This window comes from Protomyctophum parallelum, assembly GCF_964188405.1.
Source record: "Protomyctophum parallelum genome assembly, chromosome: 18".
NCBI classification, from domain to species: Eukaryota; Metazoa; Chordata; class Actinopteri; order Myctophiformes; family Myctophidae; genus Protomyctophum; species Protomyctophum parallelum.
Window position 1 is genome coordinate 30,026,452 of NC_139716.1, and position 19,746 is coordinate 30,046,197.

Genomic DNA, 19,746 nt, shown 5'->3' on the forward strand with positions numbered 1-19,746 from the left:
AATAATATATCAATCATATACTGTATCAATTCATGGAATAACTTAAGACTTGGGGTTGGGAGTGGAGCAAAAATATTTTCTAGTCATACTTAAACGAAGTAACTTGAAAACCAAGGCAGTTGTGGATGATCAAGATTCAAGAAGCTATATGAAGCTATATTTAGGTAAGAAATAGTGTGTGTGTGTGTGTGTGTGTGTGTGTGTGTGTGTGTGTGTGTGCGCGCGCGTGCGTGAATAATACAGTATTTCTGCGTGTCAGATGCTGACCAGGCAGAAAAGCAAACACATCCCCTGAGGAGTGGTTTAGCTATTGTTACCGAACACAGTGTTGAGCTGCTGGGTGACCCTGATGAAGGTGGTCCTACGACTCAGCTCCTTGAGCTTGCCAGCTCCCACGTAGGTGCAGGTGGAGCGCACTCCACCCAGGATGTCTCTTATCGTGTCCCCAACTGGGCCCTTGTAATCAACTTCCACTGTCTTCCCCTCAGACGCTCTTGTGGGTACAAAAGGAGAACTGGATGAGAACTAATAACAGTGTCATAAGTTTAACACAACTTGAATAGTGTTTGACTTTCTTAGTAAAAAGCATGGTGCTTCTTATTCTACATAAGAATACCTTGTGCTGGCTTTTAGCCAGTCTGTTTGCACCTGTTAATTATTGATTCCACGCCTCGCTATAGATCAATGGCACTCTAAAGCCCCAGATCCTTACCCTAACCTTAACCACAGCTAAAGGAGGCCAGACCTAATTATACGAACAGTGTTCCAAACGTAACTACACTTATTACATTATGCTTTCTAGGGTGGCCACTCCACTAATGAAAACTCATTATGCAACACCCCATTCGCAGGAATAAATACTAAATCCACCATAAAAACTGTATTTGTCTAGCCTGGGCCATGGCTCAATGGTCCAGGCACCGTGGTTGGTAATCCAGTCAGGCAGTGTGCCGCGGGTTCGACTCCCTATCCCGACGGCCTTTACTGCATGTCTTCCCCCCATCTCTCTCCTCATTTCCTTTCAGCCTACTGTCTGTCCCTCCATATAAAATAAAGGCGAAAGCCACAAAAAGAAAACTGTATTTGTCTGACCTGTACTCAGCCACGCCTCCGGCGTGTTTCTTCATGGCCGTGTCAGAACTCATGCCATAGAACTGCTTGAACTTCTTGCCATTCTTCTCGACGACTTCGCCCCCGCTTTCTTCGTGGCCGGCCAGCATCCCACCCAGCATCACAAAGTCCGCTCCCGCACCTGTGAGTCAAAAGGCAGGCAGTGAAGCCAATTTAATGGTGAAACGATGGGGATGTTTTAATGATATGCCGTGTTATATTATGTATGGAAGGATGTTTGTGTTTTCCATTAGGAGTGCCATTTGAAAGTGTTAATCCTACCAAAAGCCTTTGAGACATCTCCTGGACAAGTACATCCTCCATCCTACATGAAAGAGAGAGAGAGAGAGAGAGAGAGAGAGAGAGAGAGAGAGAGAGAGAGAGAGAGAGAAAGAACAAGTGTACTCTTTCAGTATTAGTATGCATTTACTTTAGTATATTTAAAACCTAACCATCCAAATATAGAAGCTCAAAGAACAACATAATGTTGAACATTCTTGGGGTCATTGCTAATTTGTAACAGAAATAGTGTCTGCATGATACAGTCCCACTGACAGAGCGCCAATAGACCAGACCACCCCGGTATAACAAACCACACCTGACAGAGTTTTTATAAAAGGATACTGTTATGCAATTAGAGTAACAGAAGATTATGCTTAAAGTGGTCTAGGCATGTTTAGCCCATTGAATATGACTCATGGTATACTTCACATTATGCCGACCATTTTCCAATGAATACCGTGGTGTGTTCAGTTTTCGAAGGCAGCATTGTATTCTATTCATTTCAAACTTGAAACTTTCTTAAAATATGTAATGCAACACAAAAGATATCAGTGTGTGATAATGTTGTCAAGATCACGCCATAGGTGCATTTTAATTTGAAAACATTCATGTTTAGCCATCATTGACTCAATAATAATAATGTAGAAAACAATACAGCATATTAGAAGAACTTATTAAGGAGGCAGCTAGTTCAGCCGATGAACAGTCTGGATAACCTTAACTACAATGAATTCATTACTTATCATATCATTACCAATTACCATACTTGCATTTAACCACCTGCAAGCTTTATAAGCGTTTCATTTGGTTGGTGACTAACGCAGTGTCCAACAGCCTAAACTTATAGGTATGGCAATGACACTAAATTAAAACTTTATGGAGTTGGAACAACAGATGTTCAGGAGGCGGAGAAACACACATTGACCCTGCCCTTCACGCCACACCACTCTCCGCCATCCACGCCAATCTACCTGTCCCTATTTATACCTGCCCAGTACCACCCAGAATCCTCCACGTTTCGCCCGCCTCGCTGCGTCGCACACTAGCCACCTTCCTACAGGCTTCTCGCATCCCACTCCCACCCCCACCCCCTCACCTCCATAGTAGCTCCTTTCCCCGCTCCCCTCAAAAGGAGCTTATCGGCACTAGAAATACTACATTCACTTTGCCAAAGTGGAACAAACGATTAAAACAATACTCTCTTCTCTCCTACTTTCTCCCCCTCTCCCACTTCTCAGGTTCCTGCTGGGGTTGACCGTCCATGTGCGCCGTAAGACGAACGCCATATGACGAACGCCATACGACGAACACCATACGACGAACGCCATACGACCTCCTCCCCAAAGACCTCAGGTTCGGCGACCCCCCCTGGAACCTACACAACCGATTTAATTTATTCATTCATTCATCCCTTAATTTCTTTACCGTCAATAAATCCCTTAAAACTACCCAATGGTGTGTTTCCTCCGACAAGTGAAATGATCCATCATACAATGGTGTCACGCACCGGAAACAGCCGGTCTACAAGCCTAGAATGCGTATGTGACAGCTTGTAGATTGTCTATTTCAGTCCTATGACAAATAATTAAATCGGGATTTAGATGCTCACAGAGATGATGTGTCCACTCAGGCCGTGGGCGGCATCTGCACACTCGATCACTGCGCTGAGCTGCGGGTACCCTACCCCTGTCTTCTTGCGTGTGGTACACACTGAGCCTGCACAGAAACAGACAAGGAGCAGAAGGTCCATGAGGTTCATCTACAGATCAGGGGTCCAGGGTCTGAGCAGCAACAAGTGTTGGTGAGTGACATGCTATGATCACCTGGCCCGATGCCTACTTTGATGATGTCAGCACCGGCCAGGATCAACTCTTCCACCATTTCTCCGGTCACCACATTCCCTGCCTATAAGGGAGGAAAGAAATATCAAAACGATCATGTGATATGATACGATGAAACGGTATGTGATTAGTGTGAGTGACTGGGTGTTAATGGGAGAGTGAGTCAGTGTTTGAGTGAGTAAAAAAGCCAATATGATTGTTTGCGAGTGTTTGTATCCTTGTCTTTATAGGCAAACAGAACTGCAACCATACTATTATTATTATTACAGCATGCAGTGCAGCCACTGACCATTATAGTGTGCGTTGGGAACTTTTGCCTGACGTCTTTGACAAACTGCACAAAGTGTTCAGAGTAGCCGTTGGCCACGTCCACGCAGATATACTGTAGCTGAGGCACGGCCACGATGATGGCTGAGATGTTCTCAAAGTCTCCAGCACCGGTTCCTGTGCTGACTGCTACGCTCTGACAGCCAAAGAGAGACATAAGGTGAGGCAGGTTAAAGGAGAAAGAAAGATAGAAGGATAATGAGAGAGTCACTATAGTACTATACAATATTGAATTTAGAAAATACTGGGAGAATTTCCATCCAATACATGTCATATTACGGTAGTTACCTGGACACACTCTGGATGTTTTACTGCAAACTCCTTCCAGTCATCCACAGAGTAATGCTTGTGGATGGCGGTGAAGAGAGTGAACTAGTAGAGAGAGAGAGAGAGAGAGAGAGAGAGAGAGAGAGAGAGAGAGAGAGAGAGAGAGAGAGAGAGAGAGAGAGAGAGAGAGAGAGAGAGAGAGAGAGAGAGAGATATAACAATAAGAGTTGTGGTACTGTAATTGAAAAGGTCACAGTTTTGTGTCCCTATATTATGTCCTGAGGAACTTCTAATCTACTCATCTGAACTCTAATCTGCTCATTTGTTTCACGTAAAATGCTATCATATTCTACAACTGTGTTACAAAAGTGATATGGGGTTTTGCTCTATTTGAGCAAATAAGCGACATGACTTGTCGAGCACAGATCCTGCACAATGCCATATGTACACAGATCTATAAAATAAATTTGGGCTTCCTTCTTGAGAGCCCTGAAGGGGTGTTTTTAACACGTTCTTTTCTAGAAATATGTCTGCCTTTAAGACTATACATTCTGTAAAAAGGTTTTTATACTGCCATGTATATGCTAGGTACTACCTTGTGCAAAGCTAGAGCCATCTCAAATGTTCCCACAGTGTCCATGTTGGCAGCGATGATGGGGATACCTCTGTAGCTGCCCTTTGAGTTCCTGAAGGTGTAGCTCCTCAGGAGATCAACCTAGGAAGAGGAGAAACAGCCATGTGAACTGTAGGACAATATGAATGTATGGGTTAACCTGGCTGACACTAATTAACGTGACTGACACCATTTGCAGGACAAAGGTCTTCTGACCGGGTAGGCTATCACGACAAGGCAAGCCTGGCTGAAACCTCAGTCCATGAGGATAATATATTAATAAACCAGTCATTAATGGATAGTAGTGTAGTGGAACACTATAGAAACACAACATTTGTGACGGACATATACTGTACCTCACTGCGAGACTTGAGTGTGCTCCGCTTAGGCCGAAGGAGCACATCCTTGAAGTCCAGTTTGATGTCATTTTCAATGCGAGGCATTCTTCTGTGTAAAGGATACAATGGAATGTATATATCTGTTGGAGGAATTAAAAATGTCCGATCATCTCTTTGCCTCCCGACTCGAGTACAACATGTACTTTTTAAGTCAAATCTCCTAGCAGCAGCATAGTGGAAGCATAAACCCAGACAAATGATTTCTTCCCTGTCCGCCTGCTCCTCCACCACCAACATTGAACAGCACCACCATTCTCTCTCGATGAATTGAATACACAAAAAGACAGCGGGAGTCAGGACCACAATGGAAACAAGACCTCAGGGCTTTTTTTGTTTTGCTATCCTTAGCACCATTATCTAATCGTAGATTATCGTACCACTATTTGCAGACTGTTAATAAAGTATTCAGTCACTCAAAAATCTATATCTCTTGTTTTATATAATGACAAGAAACAAGACAGTCAGTATTTGGCCTATAGGCTACTCTAGATTTTCTCTCACGTCACGTGTAAATAAAATGTATAAGAGCATAGAATAAGTTTAATGACGATATATTTCTCTGTAGCGTACATAAAACAATGCCATTGTCGTTTTTTAAATGACAAATGCCAGTTGTTTCTTAACAACAAATCAAATATGCTGCAGTATAGCAGCACATCTGAGCGCTGCTCATCTGACAGCACGAACGAGTTTAGTCGGCCCGTCAAACATCAAGATCATATAATACCACTCAATATGGTCCAAATCAAATACCGGAAAACAGTATTATCACGCTGTACGTAATACTAAGAGCAGGAATCTGTCAAACATATGTATATAATGTTTGATCACGGCAAGAGGAACAACTTACCTTTATAAAGGTTATGAGGCAAAAGCCTGCACGCAATGCTTCCTCTACCAATGTCCAAGCGGGAATGTTTACGGGAGCGGACCTCTTGACTGACACATATTGTAGTTCCCGTAGGCCATACACCCGTAGACGGAGAGTCAGCGAGAACTACAATCGTGTCGTTTTACAGCCCTGTCTGAAGGCGTAATATTAGTGTCGTAAAGCCGGTTTAACCCTCTGAGCTAACCATTAAAACGGCACTTAATTTGCTTACCGTGGGACCATATAATATGGATAACATTTAAATGTATGTTTGAATATATTTCAAATGTATGTTTAAATAATAGTTCAGCAGGAAAACCATTATAATAAACCCGAAATCAAACTGCGGGAGTTCGGAACCCTTGAGCTTAATTCACACAAGTATCTGGTGGGATTCCTGAGGAGTGGGACACAAGACGTAAACGCTGGTGACATTTTCAATTTTAGGAAAGACATGAAATACAATTTCTTCACCAACACCAATTTATAACTTTGAAAACGAATACAAAATAGACCCAAATCTACCGCACAGACACATACTAATAGCAATAGCAATATAATAGATTTTTGGAGAACAAAGAAGTCATGTTGATCAAAGTGAAGGTAATTCTACATGCTGTGATCATCGCTGTGTCATCGCAAATAACATTTGTTTTTTTTAATGCGTGCCAGGCGAAAGGGGTAGGCTACATTCATTATAATGTACGAATCACGATTCAGGTATAGCCTAAATAAATCAGGACCTAGCCCTAGAATGGCTCTTGTAACTGTTGTTTCATACAGTATATACAGTTCAAATACTTTGTAACAACTGTAACCGAGCCCTAAGTCAAGGGCTGATCTGGTCTGGGATAATGCCGAGAGATGCCAACCTTAGCTTAGTCGTGAGGGATGGATATGGGGTCTCTTGAGGCGAGCTGGTATAAAGTCCTTAGGTCGATGTCACGATCTTGGTTCTTAATTATAGCTTAAATCCGTCATTACTCGCTTAAGCACCTATATTTATAGTGTTGAGATGTGTCACGGTTATGATGTCAGAGCGACATCATAACAACAGAGCCGTTCTAGGGCTAATCAGGACCCTGTGTTTTTTATTTTCTTTCCACTTCCAGACACTTACTGGCAAGGAAATCGAGATTGACATTGAGCCCACAGATAAGGTATGCTATTGTTTCTTTTCCTAAATGGAACCAGGCTCATCAACAATCTGTCTTTGTTTCTGACGACTTTGTGTTCTCATTTCTATTAAGGTGGAGCGGATCAAAGAGCGGGTCGAGGAAAAAGAAGGCATCCCTCCTCAGCAGCAGAGGCTGATTTACAGTGGCAAACAGATGTAAGGCTGAGATTCCATTGTTGTAGATGAGTTATGGCCCCTACAGACTGTAGGAGTTTTAAAGTTGTCGGCGAGTCATCAGATCGTTATGTATTTCACACTACAGGAGTCTTTTTCTTTTTTTTTAATCGACTTTCACACTAAACGATTCGATTGATAGCCGACTAGGCATCACACTACAAGAGTTCACCAAGATGCGATCCAGACCTGATACATATAGGCTACATCATTTGTTTTTTATTCCAATTCATTTTGACATCTCACGCACGTGCAGGCACTGCAGGATGCCGTGATACAAGCGCGAGACTGACACAGGACACCTCTCTTTCTCTCTCTCACTCTCTCTGCCACACACACAGGAATAGCCAGGCTACACATGGCGAAATGTTTGTGATAGCGTATAGCCTACATGCGCTATAGCGAGACAGGACGTTAAATCTTGATTTTCATTAAGTAACTCTGTCTCTCTCTCTGTGTGTGTGTGTGTGTGTGTGTGTGTGTGTGTGTGTGTGTGTGTGTGTGTGTGGACCAAAAGTTTGCTCTGCACTGTTGATTCCGATGCGGTTTTATAAATATTATTCAAGTGAACTGCGTTGGTTTTATAGACTATATTTAACAGCAACATTTGGCTAATATCGCTACCAATATGTACGACACAGGGATTTACCCAAGGAATAAAGGTTATATAAATTATCATCTGATCATCTATCGATACAGTCGACAGACAGACTGACAGACAGTGTCAGGTCGCAACCCAGTTTATACTGTATGATGTCTAGTCGGCGCTTTTATCGGCACTATATCTTCTCGCAGAGCCTTTCACACACCGCGAGCAAAACCAGAATCGGAGCAAATATCGTGCAGTGTGTAAATTAGTAAAGTAGGCCTATACATTGGACAGGATATGTCAATGGAAGTAGATAACTGCTAACATTGATTGAAAATTCAAAACCAAAAATATCAAACCAAAAGTTTAAATCCAGTTACGTAATCCACATGGGCTATGGCTAGGCTATGCGTGGTGGGCCTGGCACACACATTTGCATTGTAAGCTAAGGGGACCGCCCATAGATCCGAAGTCCCGTTAGTCCGAACATGCATTAAGGTCGGCGAACATGCAAAGTCCACCACCACACCCCACATACTGTACATTCGGAAGGACCTCATCCTGTCTTGTCACCTCTTCTTCTCAGGAACGACGAGAAAACAGCAGCAGACTACAAGATCCAAGGTGGCTCTGTTCTCCATCTGGTCCTTGCACTCAGAGGAGGAGAGGAGGTCCTCCACTCTGTCAGAAGTTTCTACTCCATGCCTGCGTTGTAGCTATCGCTACCAAACCTGTCTTAGCCTCTGTCTTAGTAGTGGTTGGAGACATTGAGGATGGTATTGTTATGGGTTGCTGAGTAGCACCTACTGTGTTGATGCATCGGCGGTCAAACAGTGCCACTGATAAGAGTTTTGCTATGCTGTGCTAATGGACAAAATGTTTCTGCCTGTACATGACAGCCGACAGTCAATTTTAATGAAAACCAGACAGGAAATCCAAACTTAATGGCCATTGAGCAAGGTTTAAGTGGCTGCCTTAAATGCCCAAACTCTTGTTCATCCATGGCTCCAGGCCTGGGTCTTAGTTGGGTTAGTCTTGTCCTATTGAATCAAATTAAAAGAAAGATTCTCCCACGTTTTTCTTTTCTTTTTTCTCTCTAACTCTTTTTGAAGAGGTATCCTGGAAAAAACAGCAGCGTTACGGTTCTTGTAAAAGTCCACCATTGAAACGATACTTCCCACTGGAGCATCTTCCTTGCTCTCTTTTACATATCTTCAGACTATTGGATATATCAGCACACAAGTCATTCCACATAGTTTCATCGGATCTGTGAATGATTAATAAGGAGATATAGGAAGATAACAAAGTATGTAAGTACCGGTAACTAACTAACAACCAATTTGTCTGAAGTTGTATGCCGGTATTTAGCTAGTTGTTCGTACACATCATTTTGGAATTTCATGATGATGTTTTCTTTAGAGTGGCTTCTCAAGTAGAATGGATGGTCTGCTCTCTGCTTTCATTTAAATACAGGCCCCTGCTTTTCATTTAAATACAGCCCTCTGCTTTTCATTTAAATACAGGCCCCTGCTTTTCATTTACATACAGCCCCCTGCTTTTCATATAAATGCAGGCCCCTGCTTGTCAACCATGACTGTGTTTAGAATGGATGGTCTGCTTTTCATTTAAATACAGCCCCCTGCTTGTCAACCATGACTGTGTTGGTACTGAGCATGAAAGATGAATGTTACCGGCTCAAATGATATGAATACACTTGCAAGAGGTATTGCCATTTGCCAATGGTGTAACAAGTTGGCTAGGAATACAACCTATGTGTTCGCATCATCAGGACACAATTGTTATGTGACTTCATATTTCTCCCACTCCCAGAACAACAAACTGAAGGGGATTTTGAGATTAAGTTTACTGTTCATTTCCAATGTCAATGTGAATATTTTTGTCCATAAACGTATGGAGCTATTCAAATGAAATATGTGCCATGATGTTTTTGTAACCACTCCTACCCACTCTTTGCATAAAGGCAACAGTTTTCAACACAATAATGCGAAATGTATGTAACTCACTTACAGTAAGTATATATTTATTCTCGTCACCATTATGTACATTTACTTTTAAACAAAAATAGTATTAATGTTGACATGTTACGTGGAATGTGCCTATACAGTGGTAGGCTGCAGAGAGCAAAAGACAACCTACAATAGAATAAATCATCTGACATCAACCAGCATATAATACGTTCACAAAGTAGCACTTGTATCTGATGACATATTGCTGGGACTTGAAAATATAATCGGTATTGATAGAAATTACTTTCCGGCCTTGAGGAGACAATAAAAGAGCTTCCTTCTTACAGACACCAGAGGCTTGTTTTGGTCTGTATTAAAGCAAGAACTGGCAACCTGACTTGCAGCTTAGAACTGGGCAGCAGCACAATGGAAATATACTGGACAAACTAGCAGCTATTGTCACTAGTTAGAGCTAGCTAAGCTATTGAATGGGGGGTAAGTCATAACTCCTGGTGTATATGATCTTTGCAAAAGTTGAAATGGATGCCACCACATTCTGAGGTGAAAATAACAACTTGTGTCTACTCTACTGGTTATTTAGAGAGACATAATGTCCTGACCTGATCATGATATCTGTTTATGGAAATATGAACCATACAGTAGTACATACACAAATCACATCAAAGATGAAGAAACCCTGCTAATCCTTCCATCAAGCTAAGCAATAATGGCCCAAATTGATTCTTTATTCTCCATGTTATGTGCATCTCTGACCAAGATGATGACATTGCCTACTGTTATCTAGAGGTGGTGATTTATAAATGTTTTATAATGTATGGGATTAAAGTTGTCCCCTGAGCAATTCATTTCTAATGCCACAGGTTAAAGATTTTAAGACTGACAGAGTGGCGATCCGTCAAAGCTTAAAACAAATTGGCAGTGAGGGTGTTTAAAAAGGCAGTTTGAATGCTCTGAGAATTCCAGTCGGTATATACAGGAATGTCTCTCTCTCTCACTACATACACTTGCATGTATGTAGGTCCATTGTGATTCTATTCAACAACCTATACCTATACTTATATGCTGTATATGTAACTCATTAGACAATATAGATGGAACAGATTTATTTAGGGGTGACATTTCAACCATTGCCAAGGCAGTTTGATAATATTGCACTCACATTTCTAGTGATAATGTACAATAAAATAGTTGACTGGACCCCTAAATAAAGCCCTACCAGCGTCCTCTGATATTTAAACACAGATCAGATATATAAGTTACAAAACACATGTACTGATTCACAAAGACATCTTCATTAACAACACTAAAAGCCTAATTCATAAGAAGTATAAAATAGGCTTAAACTCCACAGACTTGACTTCCACACGAAAGACAATGAGCCCCTACAACTATTTTCGTCACAAGCATTCATGTGTCGGTGGTGGTATTTGCTGCAGTGGGGTGCACGACATTAACAATACCACTAATATATTCTGCCTGCTAGTCTATAGACTATGGTTTGTCTTGAGAAGGCTAACACCATTTGTGAAGCAGAACGTGTCCGTTCTGTGCTTTAATGTAATCTTCTTTGCAGTCCTTGCCCATGTTTGATTGTCTGTTTCTATGGGTAGATTAATTCAGTAGTGTCCAGTTCAAAAGAAACCCGCTGAGTCAACGTGAGATTTTCAAAAACGGATACTTTCTATTTTTGTTTCCTTTTGACATAAAGATCTATTAAAACAAAAACAAATCAGTATAAATCATCTCTCTACACCAATGACAGCAATACTGCACTCATACCTACAGTACGTACAGAATATATATATATCATAATTAAGGCAATTAAAAATAACTGATTTTGCAGAATCCACCACTAATTGACAGGTACAAACCAGATCAAACATCAGTTTTTAGGTTAATACCTCTGCAGTTGCGAGAGTAAAAAAAAAGATCCCAAATGTTATTGGAAAAAACAAAACTATAACATATTAAAACTACAATAATAATAATAAAAACAAATGATATAAACAATTATGACAATTACAAAAACATTTTGGAATCACAGTCGTTTAAAAAAATAACATACAGCATTTAGTGTACTTGACAATGTGAAATAACTTGATCTGAATCGGATGTTTCGACAATCGAAAATACAGCTTTGACATTTTGAATGCATGACAAAGAAAATGCACAAAAGGCGTATCCACCACGTTAGAGTAAGAGTCTTTAAAAAACGAAAAGAAAAAAAAAGAAAACGCTCTTACAGTAGGAGTGTACAGGAGGTGTGTGGGGGAGAAAAAGTGAAGAAGAGGAGAGGATGAAGATATCGACAGTGGGGATGTATGTGCCAGCGGCAGGTGGGGTGGAGGGGCCATGTTATAAAAGAATGACTAGCTTCCATGAAGCTTCCATTAAAACACCCCAAATTATAGCAAGAGAAGTTGGTTGGGAGTTCAAAAGTCCTCCAAAATATCTCATGATATTTGGCACAGTGCGTTGCGGTTCGAGAGAATGCCGAAAACAAACGCAAACGCTTATGAGGCACAAGTGTTTACCAGAGAATCGACATAGCTACTAAGTCACCAGGGTGATGTGCACGTGTGTCTTTGTGCATGTATGCACGGTTGCGCATGCATTTGACAGCATGACGTGTGGTTCTTTGGGGGGGGCAGGTTGCTGGCAAAAGACAAAACGGTGTGTGTTTTTTAACAGTCCCCACACTTTTGCGTTTCTCTGTCCTCCTCCCTGGACAGAGGAGAACGGGCCTCCTTCATCTCCTCGCCCTCATCTGCGTTGACCGCTCTGGTTTCCGCTGGGTACACCACCACACACAGCTTCTGGCCCAGGTACGTCATCTTGTCTGGAGGAGGACAGAGAGACAGACAATACAAATTTCATTAAACGAAAGCCCGATAGGGAGTACCAGAGCAACAACTCGAGGAGACTGCGAATATTCGGCCAAAATGTCCTCTCAGTACAGGGTTGTGTAGCATTGAATGGCCTTCCTATGCGTATAAGGGACTGTGCTACATTTCCCTCTTTTTTTTTTTTTTTAAGATATTTTTTTGCGGCTTACGCCTTTTATTGATTTTTGAAGGGACAGACAGTAGGCTGACAGGAAACGGGAGAGAGATGGGGGGATGACATGCAGTAAAGGCCGTGTCGGGCTCGGGAGTCGAACCCGCGGCACACTGCGACTGGATTACCAGTCAGGTGCCCAGACCGTTACGCCACGGCCTGGGCCCATTTCCCTCTTTTAAATACAATCTGAAAAAATGGTTGCTTGAAAACCAAAGCTGCAACCATTTATGATTATTTTAGGTGTATTTCTTTTTCATGCTGTGTTCCCCATGTAATGTCATGTAAATGTATTCCACTGTTTGCCTGTCTGTTTTTCCGTTTTGTGTTTCCTGTGAGGACTGTGGGTGAAAATTAGCAACTGTGCTATATCCGGTGTATTTACGTCCATGTGACGTCCATTAATATGCATTGTCCTGTCCAAATAAACAAATAAAGTAAAGTAAATAGGAGTTTTAGGACTGTCACAATCGGGAAGCTAAAGGAAGACACATTGGACCATTGGAGTATTGTTATGAAATCAATCAAAATATGTCACACATAATCTCCCAAAATGATTTACAGTACAAAACAATATTACTGTAGTTTTGTAAAATGATGTCAGGTAAGCACATTATTTTTTTTCACAAAATGATAGTACTTACAGAATGACAATATCCCTGTGTTTTGGCATGTTTAGCCAATTGCCTACATGTGATGCACACTTTACATCTGTGCCAAGTGCCTACAACATACTAAAATAGAAAAAGGACTAAACATGTTATAAACCAGAATGGTCCTTTAAGGCAACCATTCCTGTTTGTAAATTCACGTGACAATGTTTTTGAGGGGCGCCAGCCCCTCCTATGCACAGCTTTGTCTGTAGGTGTGTCTGTAGCATGTGATGATTTGACTGGCAGATGTATGATGATAAGAGCACCCCTCACTTCAGTTCACACAAGTGTGATTTTCCATAATACTGTATTCATTGCACAATGCACTTCGCTATGATAATGCTCACATTGTATCCCGAGCGAACATTAATTTGAACTCCTACGTATTGTGCCCGAAAGCTGAGACCGCTACGTTGTTTTCTTTTTCTTTGATGCAAGAAAGATGTATTTGGCGCTGCACTGCAGCGACATTGGCATAAGGGCTACGCTTGCATGCAGGGCCCTTTGTCTAAGACAAATTTCTTCCTCGGGAGACAAATAATAAAGAACCCAAAAAATCTGCCCGAAAGCTGAGACCGTTAAGTTTGACCTTACCGACGAAGGCATCGAAGCACTGTGGCTTGTTGTCCCAGTAGACTCCCAGGAAGTACACGGGAACGCCGGTCAGCATGATGGCCAGGCCGATGCCGCACACCACGGGCTCGGAGTAGAGTGAGAAGATGAGCAGGAAGGCCCAGAACAACAGGTAGATAACTGGCCAGATTAGGCTGATCTATAGATGAGAAATGGAAAGAGGGAGTGAGAGAAGAGAACATTCATTTGTACAGCCATGTTGATCAGGCCGAGGGTTAGACAGTATATCTTTAAACTGTTTGGAGGCTGTATACCTGCTAATTGGATATTCTATACAGTATGTATTATACACATTGGCCTGTTTCTTTTGAAAAGTTTCTTCCTGTGTTTTTTCTGCTTGCTCTTCCTCGCTCTACGAACGATGGAACTTGCACAAAAAACTATATTTCACCCAATTTACACCTGTACACCTGTGATGTGAAGTTTATTCAGATTGTGATTCTTTAAGCATAAATGTTTGGCTTGCCTCATATAGCTCTGTGTGGCAAAAGCCACACGCCAAGCAAATTATAGCAAACAAACTAAAAATAAGAATGGTATATTCTGTCATCTCCACCTGACTGACATGCTGCCTTGCTAGTAGGTTCACCTTATCGAGCAGAGCTGATTGCCTTTCCATTAACAGCAGAGCCATTATACTTAAACAGCACATTGCTAACACGCTACTTTTGGCTAATAAGATTAATGTCGTCATTAGTCGAGTCAAGAAGACAAAGTGGCGGCAGCGTATATATAGAGAGCACTACTGGGGCACAGTGCCATGCATCTCCATGAGCACTCACTTTAATTGGTCGGACCATATTGGGCTGCCTAATGCGCAGGACAATCTGCCCGGCGACAGTGACTCCGTAGAAGAGGTAGTTGATGAAGCCCACGTAGTTGATGAGGGTGTACATGTCACTGGTGCACAGCATCAGCAGGGTGGACAGACACTGGAGGAAGACCAAGAATAGTAGTCAGTGGTGGGTGACAGCATAAAGGGACCCAACTTATTATAGCCACATAGACACTTTGCATTGGTGGCCCCATTTGTACAAGTTAGAGTTAATTTAGGACAGTGGTTTGAACTTATTATAGCCACATAGACACTTTGCATTGGTGGCCCCATTTGTACAAGTTAGAGTTCATTCAGGACAGTGGTTTGAACTTATTATAGCCACATAGACACTTTTCATTGGTGGCCCCATTTGAGTTAGAGTTCATTTTAGAACAGTAGGTTTTCAACCAGTGGCTAAATGATGGACCCTTCCGGCTCCATTTGGTTTCATTTGACGCTCTCAAGAGTTAAATTATTGTTAAACGCCTGTTATCTCTCCTAATGGTATACCAACGTCCATACAGCATGGAAATTATCCGACGATAACAAAATATTCTTTATATAGTTTTGGGGTCTGAGAGGCTAAAATGTCATCAAATGGTGGCCCGTACATGGCTCAAATGCAGAATAAATAATGGGGGAAAAAAGTTCGAAAAGCATTGATTTAGAGAAGGTACTCACAGTGAAGAGCAAGGCAGGGATGGGGGTGCAGCGCTTCACATGAATCATAGCGAGCAGACTCGGGAGGTGGCCTTCCCTGGCGCCAGCAAAGAACAAGCTGTTAGAGAGAGAGGGGAGGGGGGGGGGGGTTATTATCTGTCACGGTTCGTGACGTGTTAACTTGTGTACCTGCCTTGTCTAACCTGTATTGTGAAGATTAGTCTTTGTTTTGTGTTTTGTGTCCTCTTAGTCCCCCAGCCAATCCCTGTCTTGATTTTTAGTTTTGTTTCACCTGTGGCTAGTTAGTCTGTGTCTATTTATACTCCCCTGTTTGTTCTTTTCCCTTGCTAGTTCGTCACTTAATGTCAGTAGTGTTCAGCTCCTCATGTATCCCTGATTTATGTACTTCAAGTTCCTTGTATTCCTTGTGTTGGTTTTTTGGAATAAAACCCTTGCATTGAAGCTCATCTGCCTGCCTATCTGTCTGCAATTGGGTCCTAATTGCTCCTGCCCTTGCACTGTGATAATATCGTCAAATAGACTAGCTTAAACGTTCAGCCCAGTGAGATGTCGCCATGTCGGATGCATGAGATATTTCAATTGCGGTATAAATTATCTAAATGATCCTGGCAGGAAGAAAAGGACAACGGGAGATTTAAGAAACGAGTTGATTATAGGTATGAAATTGTAAGCTCAGCTGAATGGTACCCAAAAATCAATTCCGCCTACATACTGTAGATGGCAGATGGTGCTGCGTTCACAACCACCGAGGAATCGAGGCTATACCATGAAAGCCAGAACATCCAGAATAAATTTGAATAAAAAAATAATTGTAGATCAGCTATATTTGCTATATTTTAATTGAAATCCTGAACTATGTTTTTTTTTGTTTGTTTTTTAAGTAACCTTTTTATTTCATTTCAATTGCATTTAGTTATAGTGACCCCTTTCTAAAACTCACTTCTGCCAAACTGTCCCCCTCAACGAGGTAGCCATGCGATCTTTATTGTCAGAGCAGAGGCCTCTCTTTTGCTCCCCCCCCCCTTCCCCCAATGCTGACCTTGACAAATAAATACACAGAAACTCTCGTTTGAGGCCATGGTCGTTTCGTTGTCACCTCTGCCACATGAGAGGAACTCTTTCTTCTCCTGTACGTCTCACTACTGTAGGCCTCTGCAGAAAACTACAGTAGGATATTTGTATGTGCAGGGGTGGGAAACTTTGACGATGGAGAGGGCCACTATATTTCCACATTGCATATTTCTGTCGTAGCAAAAATAGCTGATCTACGAGCTCAAAACGTGTTGCAGTGCGACGTGTTTTGAGCTTGCTATATTTAATATTTGAATTGAAATCCTGAATAATTTTGTCTATTTTTTAATTGGAATCCTGAAAAGTAACCTTATTTTTCTTTTCAAATGCATTTAGTTACAGTCACAGTATGTTAACTTTATGAACTAAATACAAATACATTGGACATAAAAAAGAAAATAACATTTTAACAGTAGTCATTAAAGCTACATAACACTGAAGTAAAGTTAAAGTTGCCCATGTATGAGCTAACTAACCGTGAGGAGGTGAAGAGGGAGCCGTTGACTCCTCCGAAGGTGGAGAAGGCCACGGAGATGGGCATGATCCAGGACATGACGCCGAGCAGCTTCTCACCAAACGTCTGGGATGGACGGGTGGAGTTTAGATAGAGGAGAGAGAGAGAGCGAGAGAGTATAAGGGACAGACACGGTGATGGTTAGCCACGCCAAAACAACAACAACAACCCCTTATTTTACCCATTTTGGGGCGGGAACCCCTTTTGGTTATGTTATGCTTTAGCTATTGAAAAATAGCAGATCATATTTGGGGCCCTGATCCAGAAAAGGTAGGTAGGGTATAACCACATTTCATGGCATGCAGCAAAGTCAGAGCCTTTGACACAGTGAGGCCACTAGAGGGCGTAAGAGGCCTTCGACAGTCGAGGCCTGTGTTTGGTTGAGATCACAGGACCACTCTGCACCAAAGCCGCCCTGGGTGGGGCTTACTCGCCAGTGGTGGAAAGTAACTAAGTACATTTAGTACTGTAGCCTACTTAAGTAAAATGTTGAGGTATTTGTACTTGAGTATGTCACATTTTCAGTCTTTTTACTTCTACCCTATTACATTTCAGAGACAAATATTTTTACTTTTACTCCACTACAATTATTTGACAACTTTAGTTACTATAGTTACTTTATAGATTTTGATTATTATTACAAAACCTACATTAACCACTTCAGCCCTATATGTACACATGTTGGGCATTTGAAAATAGCCGATCTACAAGCTCACAATGCGTCGCATTGTGAGCTTGTAGATCAGCTATTTTCAAATGAATATTATACATTTGAAATCTTGAAATGGGAGATTCCACATAATGAGTAGGCTACGTTTACTTTTTGTACGTCAAGTACATCTTGATGTCGATACTTTTGCACTTTCAGTCAAGTACATTTTGAAATCCGGACTTGTACTCGTAACGGAGTACTTCCATATTGCAGTATTGGTACTTTTACTTAAGTAAAAAAAAAAAACCCTGAGTATACTTTCTCCACCCGCTGCATCATGCTACTCACCACGGCAACAGCGTTGGAGGCGAGCAACTCCGCCGGGCTCATGGCCGTGACGTAGGCGATGTTGGCAAAGACGTAGACGAACGTCACCAGGGGTATGGAGATGAATATGGCACGAGGAAGGTTCCTGGAGAAGGCAAATGTAGTGTTGTAGATTCACATATAAGTATTGAAACACACCGGACACAGGGCTGCCTTGTAGTCTTTACTCGTTCGGTACACTGAATCAAAATCACAGTCACATTGCATGTAATCACCGCCACTTAATCATATACCCACCTGTGTATAACATCCTGGTACCCTATGCAATACAAGTGGCTGGACACTACAGCAAACATTAGAGATATTAGTGGAGAAACAAAGTGGGGGAAGAGAGAAGGAAGGAAATGGAGGAGAGAGGTTTGAAAGGATGAGAAAAGAAAGGAAGATAAAAGATAGAGCGTGTGCGTGCGTGTTTGTGTGTGCGTGTGTGTGACCGAAGAACAGAGAGATATTTTGAAAGAGGATATTAAGAGAGGAAGGTTTGATGAGGGGTATTATTGCATATTAAGGTTAACAAAAGGACATGACAATCATATTATTAAGAAGGGGCAGGAGAAAAATATATTAACAAAAGGAAATGAGGAAATAAATCAATGATCTATACAAAAAAATGAAAATTACAAAATTGCATTACTATTTTCCGAGTAAGAATCTTCTCTCATGCTAAGTGAAATTCAATGAAGTTAAACCCAGAATGACCGAAGAAAGTGGACCAGGTCTGTTTGGAAGTGGATGATAACTCCACTAACTATACCACTGGCTAGACAATGACAAGAGTTTGTCCCCAATGTGGAACAACAATGACCTAAAAAGTGGCCACCATGTATATTTTAACCCATTCTGACCTGAGATCAGATTAAAAAAATGTCTTCTACATCCTGACAGTTTTCTGAAAAAAGCTATGTTTCTATGTCAGTGGTTCTTCGATAAAAGAAAATAGCAGACCTACAAGCTCGTAGAGCTTGTAGATCTGCTATTTTTCAATAGCTAAAGCATAACGTAATGCTAACACCAAAAGGGGTTCCCGCCCCAAAATGGGTTTCTTCAGTGTTGTTTGAACCAGAGGTTCTCAAAGTGAGGTCCGGGGACCCCTAGGGGTCCTTGGAGTCGTTCCAGGGGGGGCACCAGGAAAATGATTGATTAGGAAACAAATGGACCCTTTACAGGTCCGTAACTCTGTGGCCTAAATCACGCATATAATCTGGTGGCATTTCCAGCGACCACAAAGAGAGTCGTCCTTACACATAGGGGTCGACCAGCTCCTCCGTGACGTAGTTGAGGAAGTTCCATCCTCCGTAGGCGAAGGAGCCTTGTAGGAACGCCAAGGCGATCAGACCCACGTCGTACTCCTGGAATGGCTCAAAGGCATTGGCCGGTTCCAACCAGTAATACTCTCCTGTAGAAAGGGTTAAGGGACAAGGTCAATATATACGATATCAATGGCATGAGGTTTAATTGCTGCATGAGAAATCTAGTGCATTTCTTTAAATGTAATAATAGAGGAGAAGAGATTGGCACGGCATATAAACGAGGAGACAGAAAAAGGTGGGAGAGAGAAAGCAATACACAGATTTATTTTTTTGCATTATATATGGCATAGTTTTGGTAAAAAAAAAAAGAAACAGATATTGGATCACTATACGT

At 41.7% G+C, this 19,746-nt stretch overlaps 3 protein-coding genes across 4 annotated transcripts in view; 1 reads left to right on the top strand and 2 right to left on the bottom strand.

Moving 5' to 3' along the window:
• gmpr2 (guanosine monophosphate reductase 2) lies at nt 1-5,716 on the bottom strand. Of its 2 annotated transcripts, none has more exons than XM_083788441.1 (10): nt 5,689-5,716; nt 4,797-4,918; nt 4,423-4,542; nt 3,849-3,932; nt 3,523-3,696; nt 3,216-3,297; nt 3,002-3,108; nt 1,393-1,435; nt 1,093-1,252; nt 1-493 (listed from the first exon to the last, which is right to left on the bottom strand). In XM_083788441.1, the coding sequence occupies exons 2-10, from the start codon at nt 4,881-4,883 to the stop codon at nt 304-306; spliced, it is 1,047 nt and encodes a 348-aa protein (XP_083644567.1). In that variant the 5' UTR covers nt 4,884-4,918; nt 5,689-5,716; the 3' UTR covers nt 1-303. The 2 variants fall into 2 exon arrangements, with proteins under 2 accessions (XP_083644567.1, XP_083644568.1); XM_083788442.1 differs by having other exon boundaries at nt 4,797-4,887; nt 5,682-5,715.
• A 405-nt stretch (nt 5,717-6,121) lies between these two features.
• On the top strand, nt 6,122-9,251 carry nedd8 (NEDD8 ubiquitin like modifier). Its single transcript, XM_083788574.1, has 4 exons — nt 6,122-6,312; nt 6,822-6,869; nt 6,960-7,042; nt 8,236-9,251. Exons 1-4 carry the CDS (start codon nt 6,295-6,297, stop codon nt 8,363-8,365), a joined length of 279 nt encoding a protein of 92 aa, XP_083644700.1. The 5' UTR covers nt 6,122-6,294; the 3' UTR covers nt 8,366-9,251.
• Nucleotides 9,252-9,663: 412 nt separating this feature from the next.
• The window catches only part of slc7a8a (solute carrier family 7 member 8a), a 38,032-nt gene continuing 27,949 nt past the window's right edge, over nt 9,664-19,746 (bottom strand). Inside the window, exons 5-11 of the mRNA XM_083788598.1 lie at nt 19,345-19,498; nt 18,064-18,187; nt 17,026-17,129; nt 15,479-15,575; nt 14,763-14,912; nt 13,942-14,119; nt 9,664-12,476 (exon numbers count right to left, since the gene is read on the bottom strand). Of these exons, the coding sequence (XP_083644724.1) occupies nt 12,322-12,476; nt 13,942-14,119; nt 14,763-14,912; nt 15,479-15,575; nt 17,026-17,129; nt 18,064-18,187; nt 19,345-19,498 (962 nt within the window). The 3' untranslated portion in view covers nt 9,664-12,321. The remainder of the gene's footprint in view (nt 12,477-13,941; nt 14,120-14,762; nt 14,913-15,478; nt 15,576-17,025; nt 17,130-18,063; nt 18,188-19,344; nt 19,499-19,746) is intronic.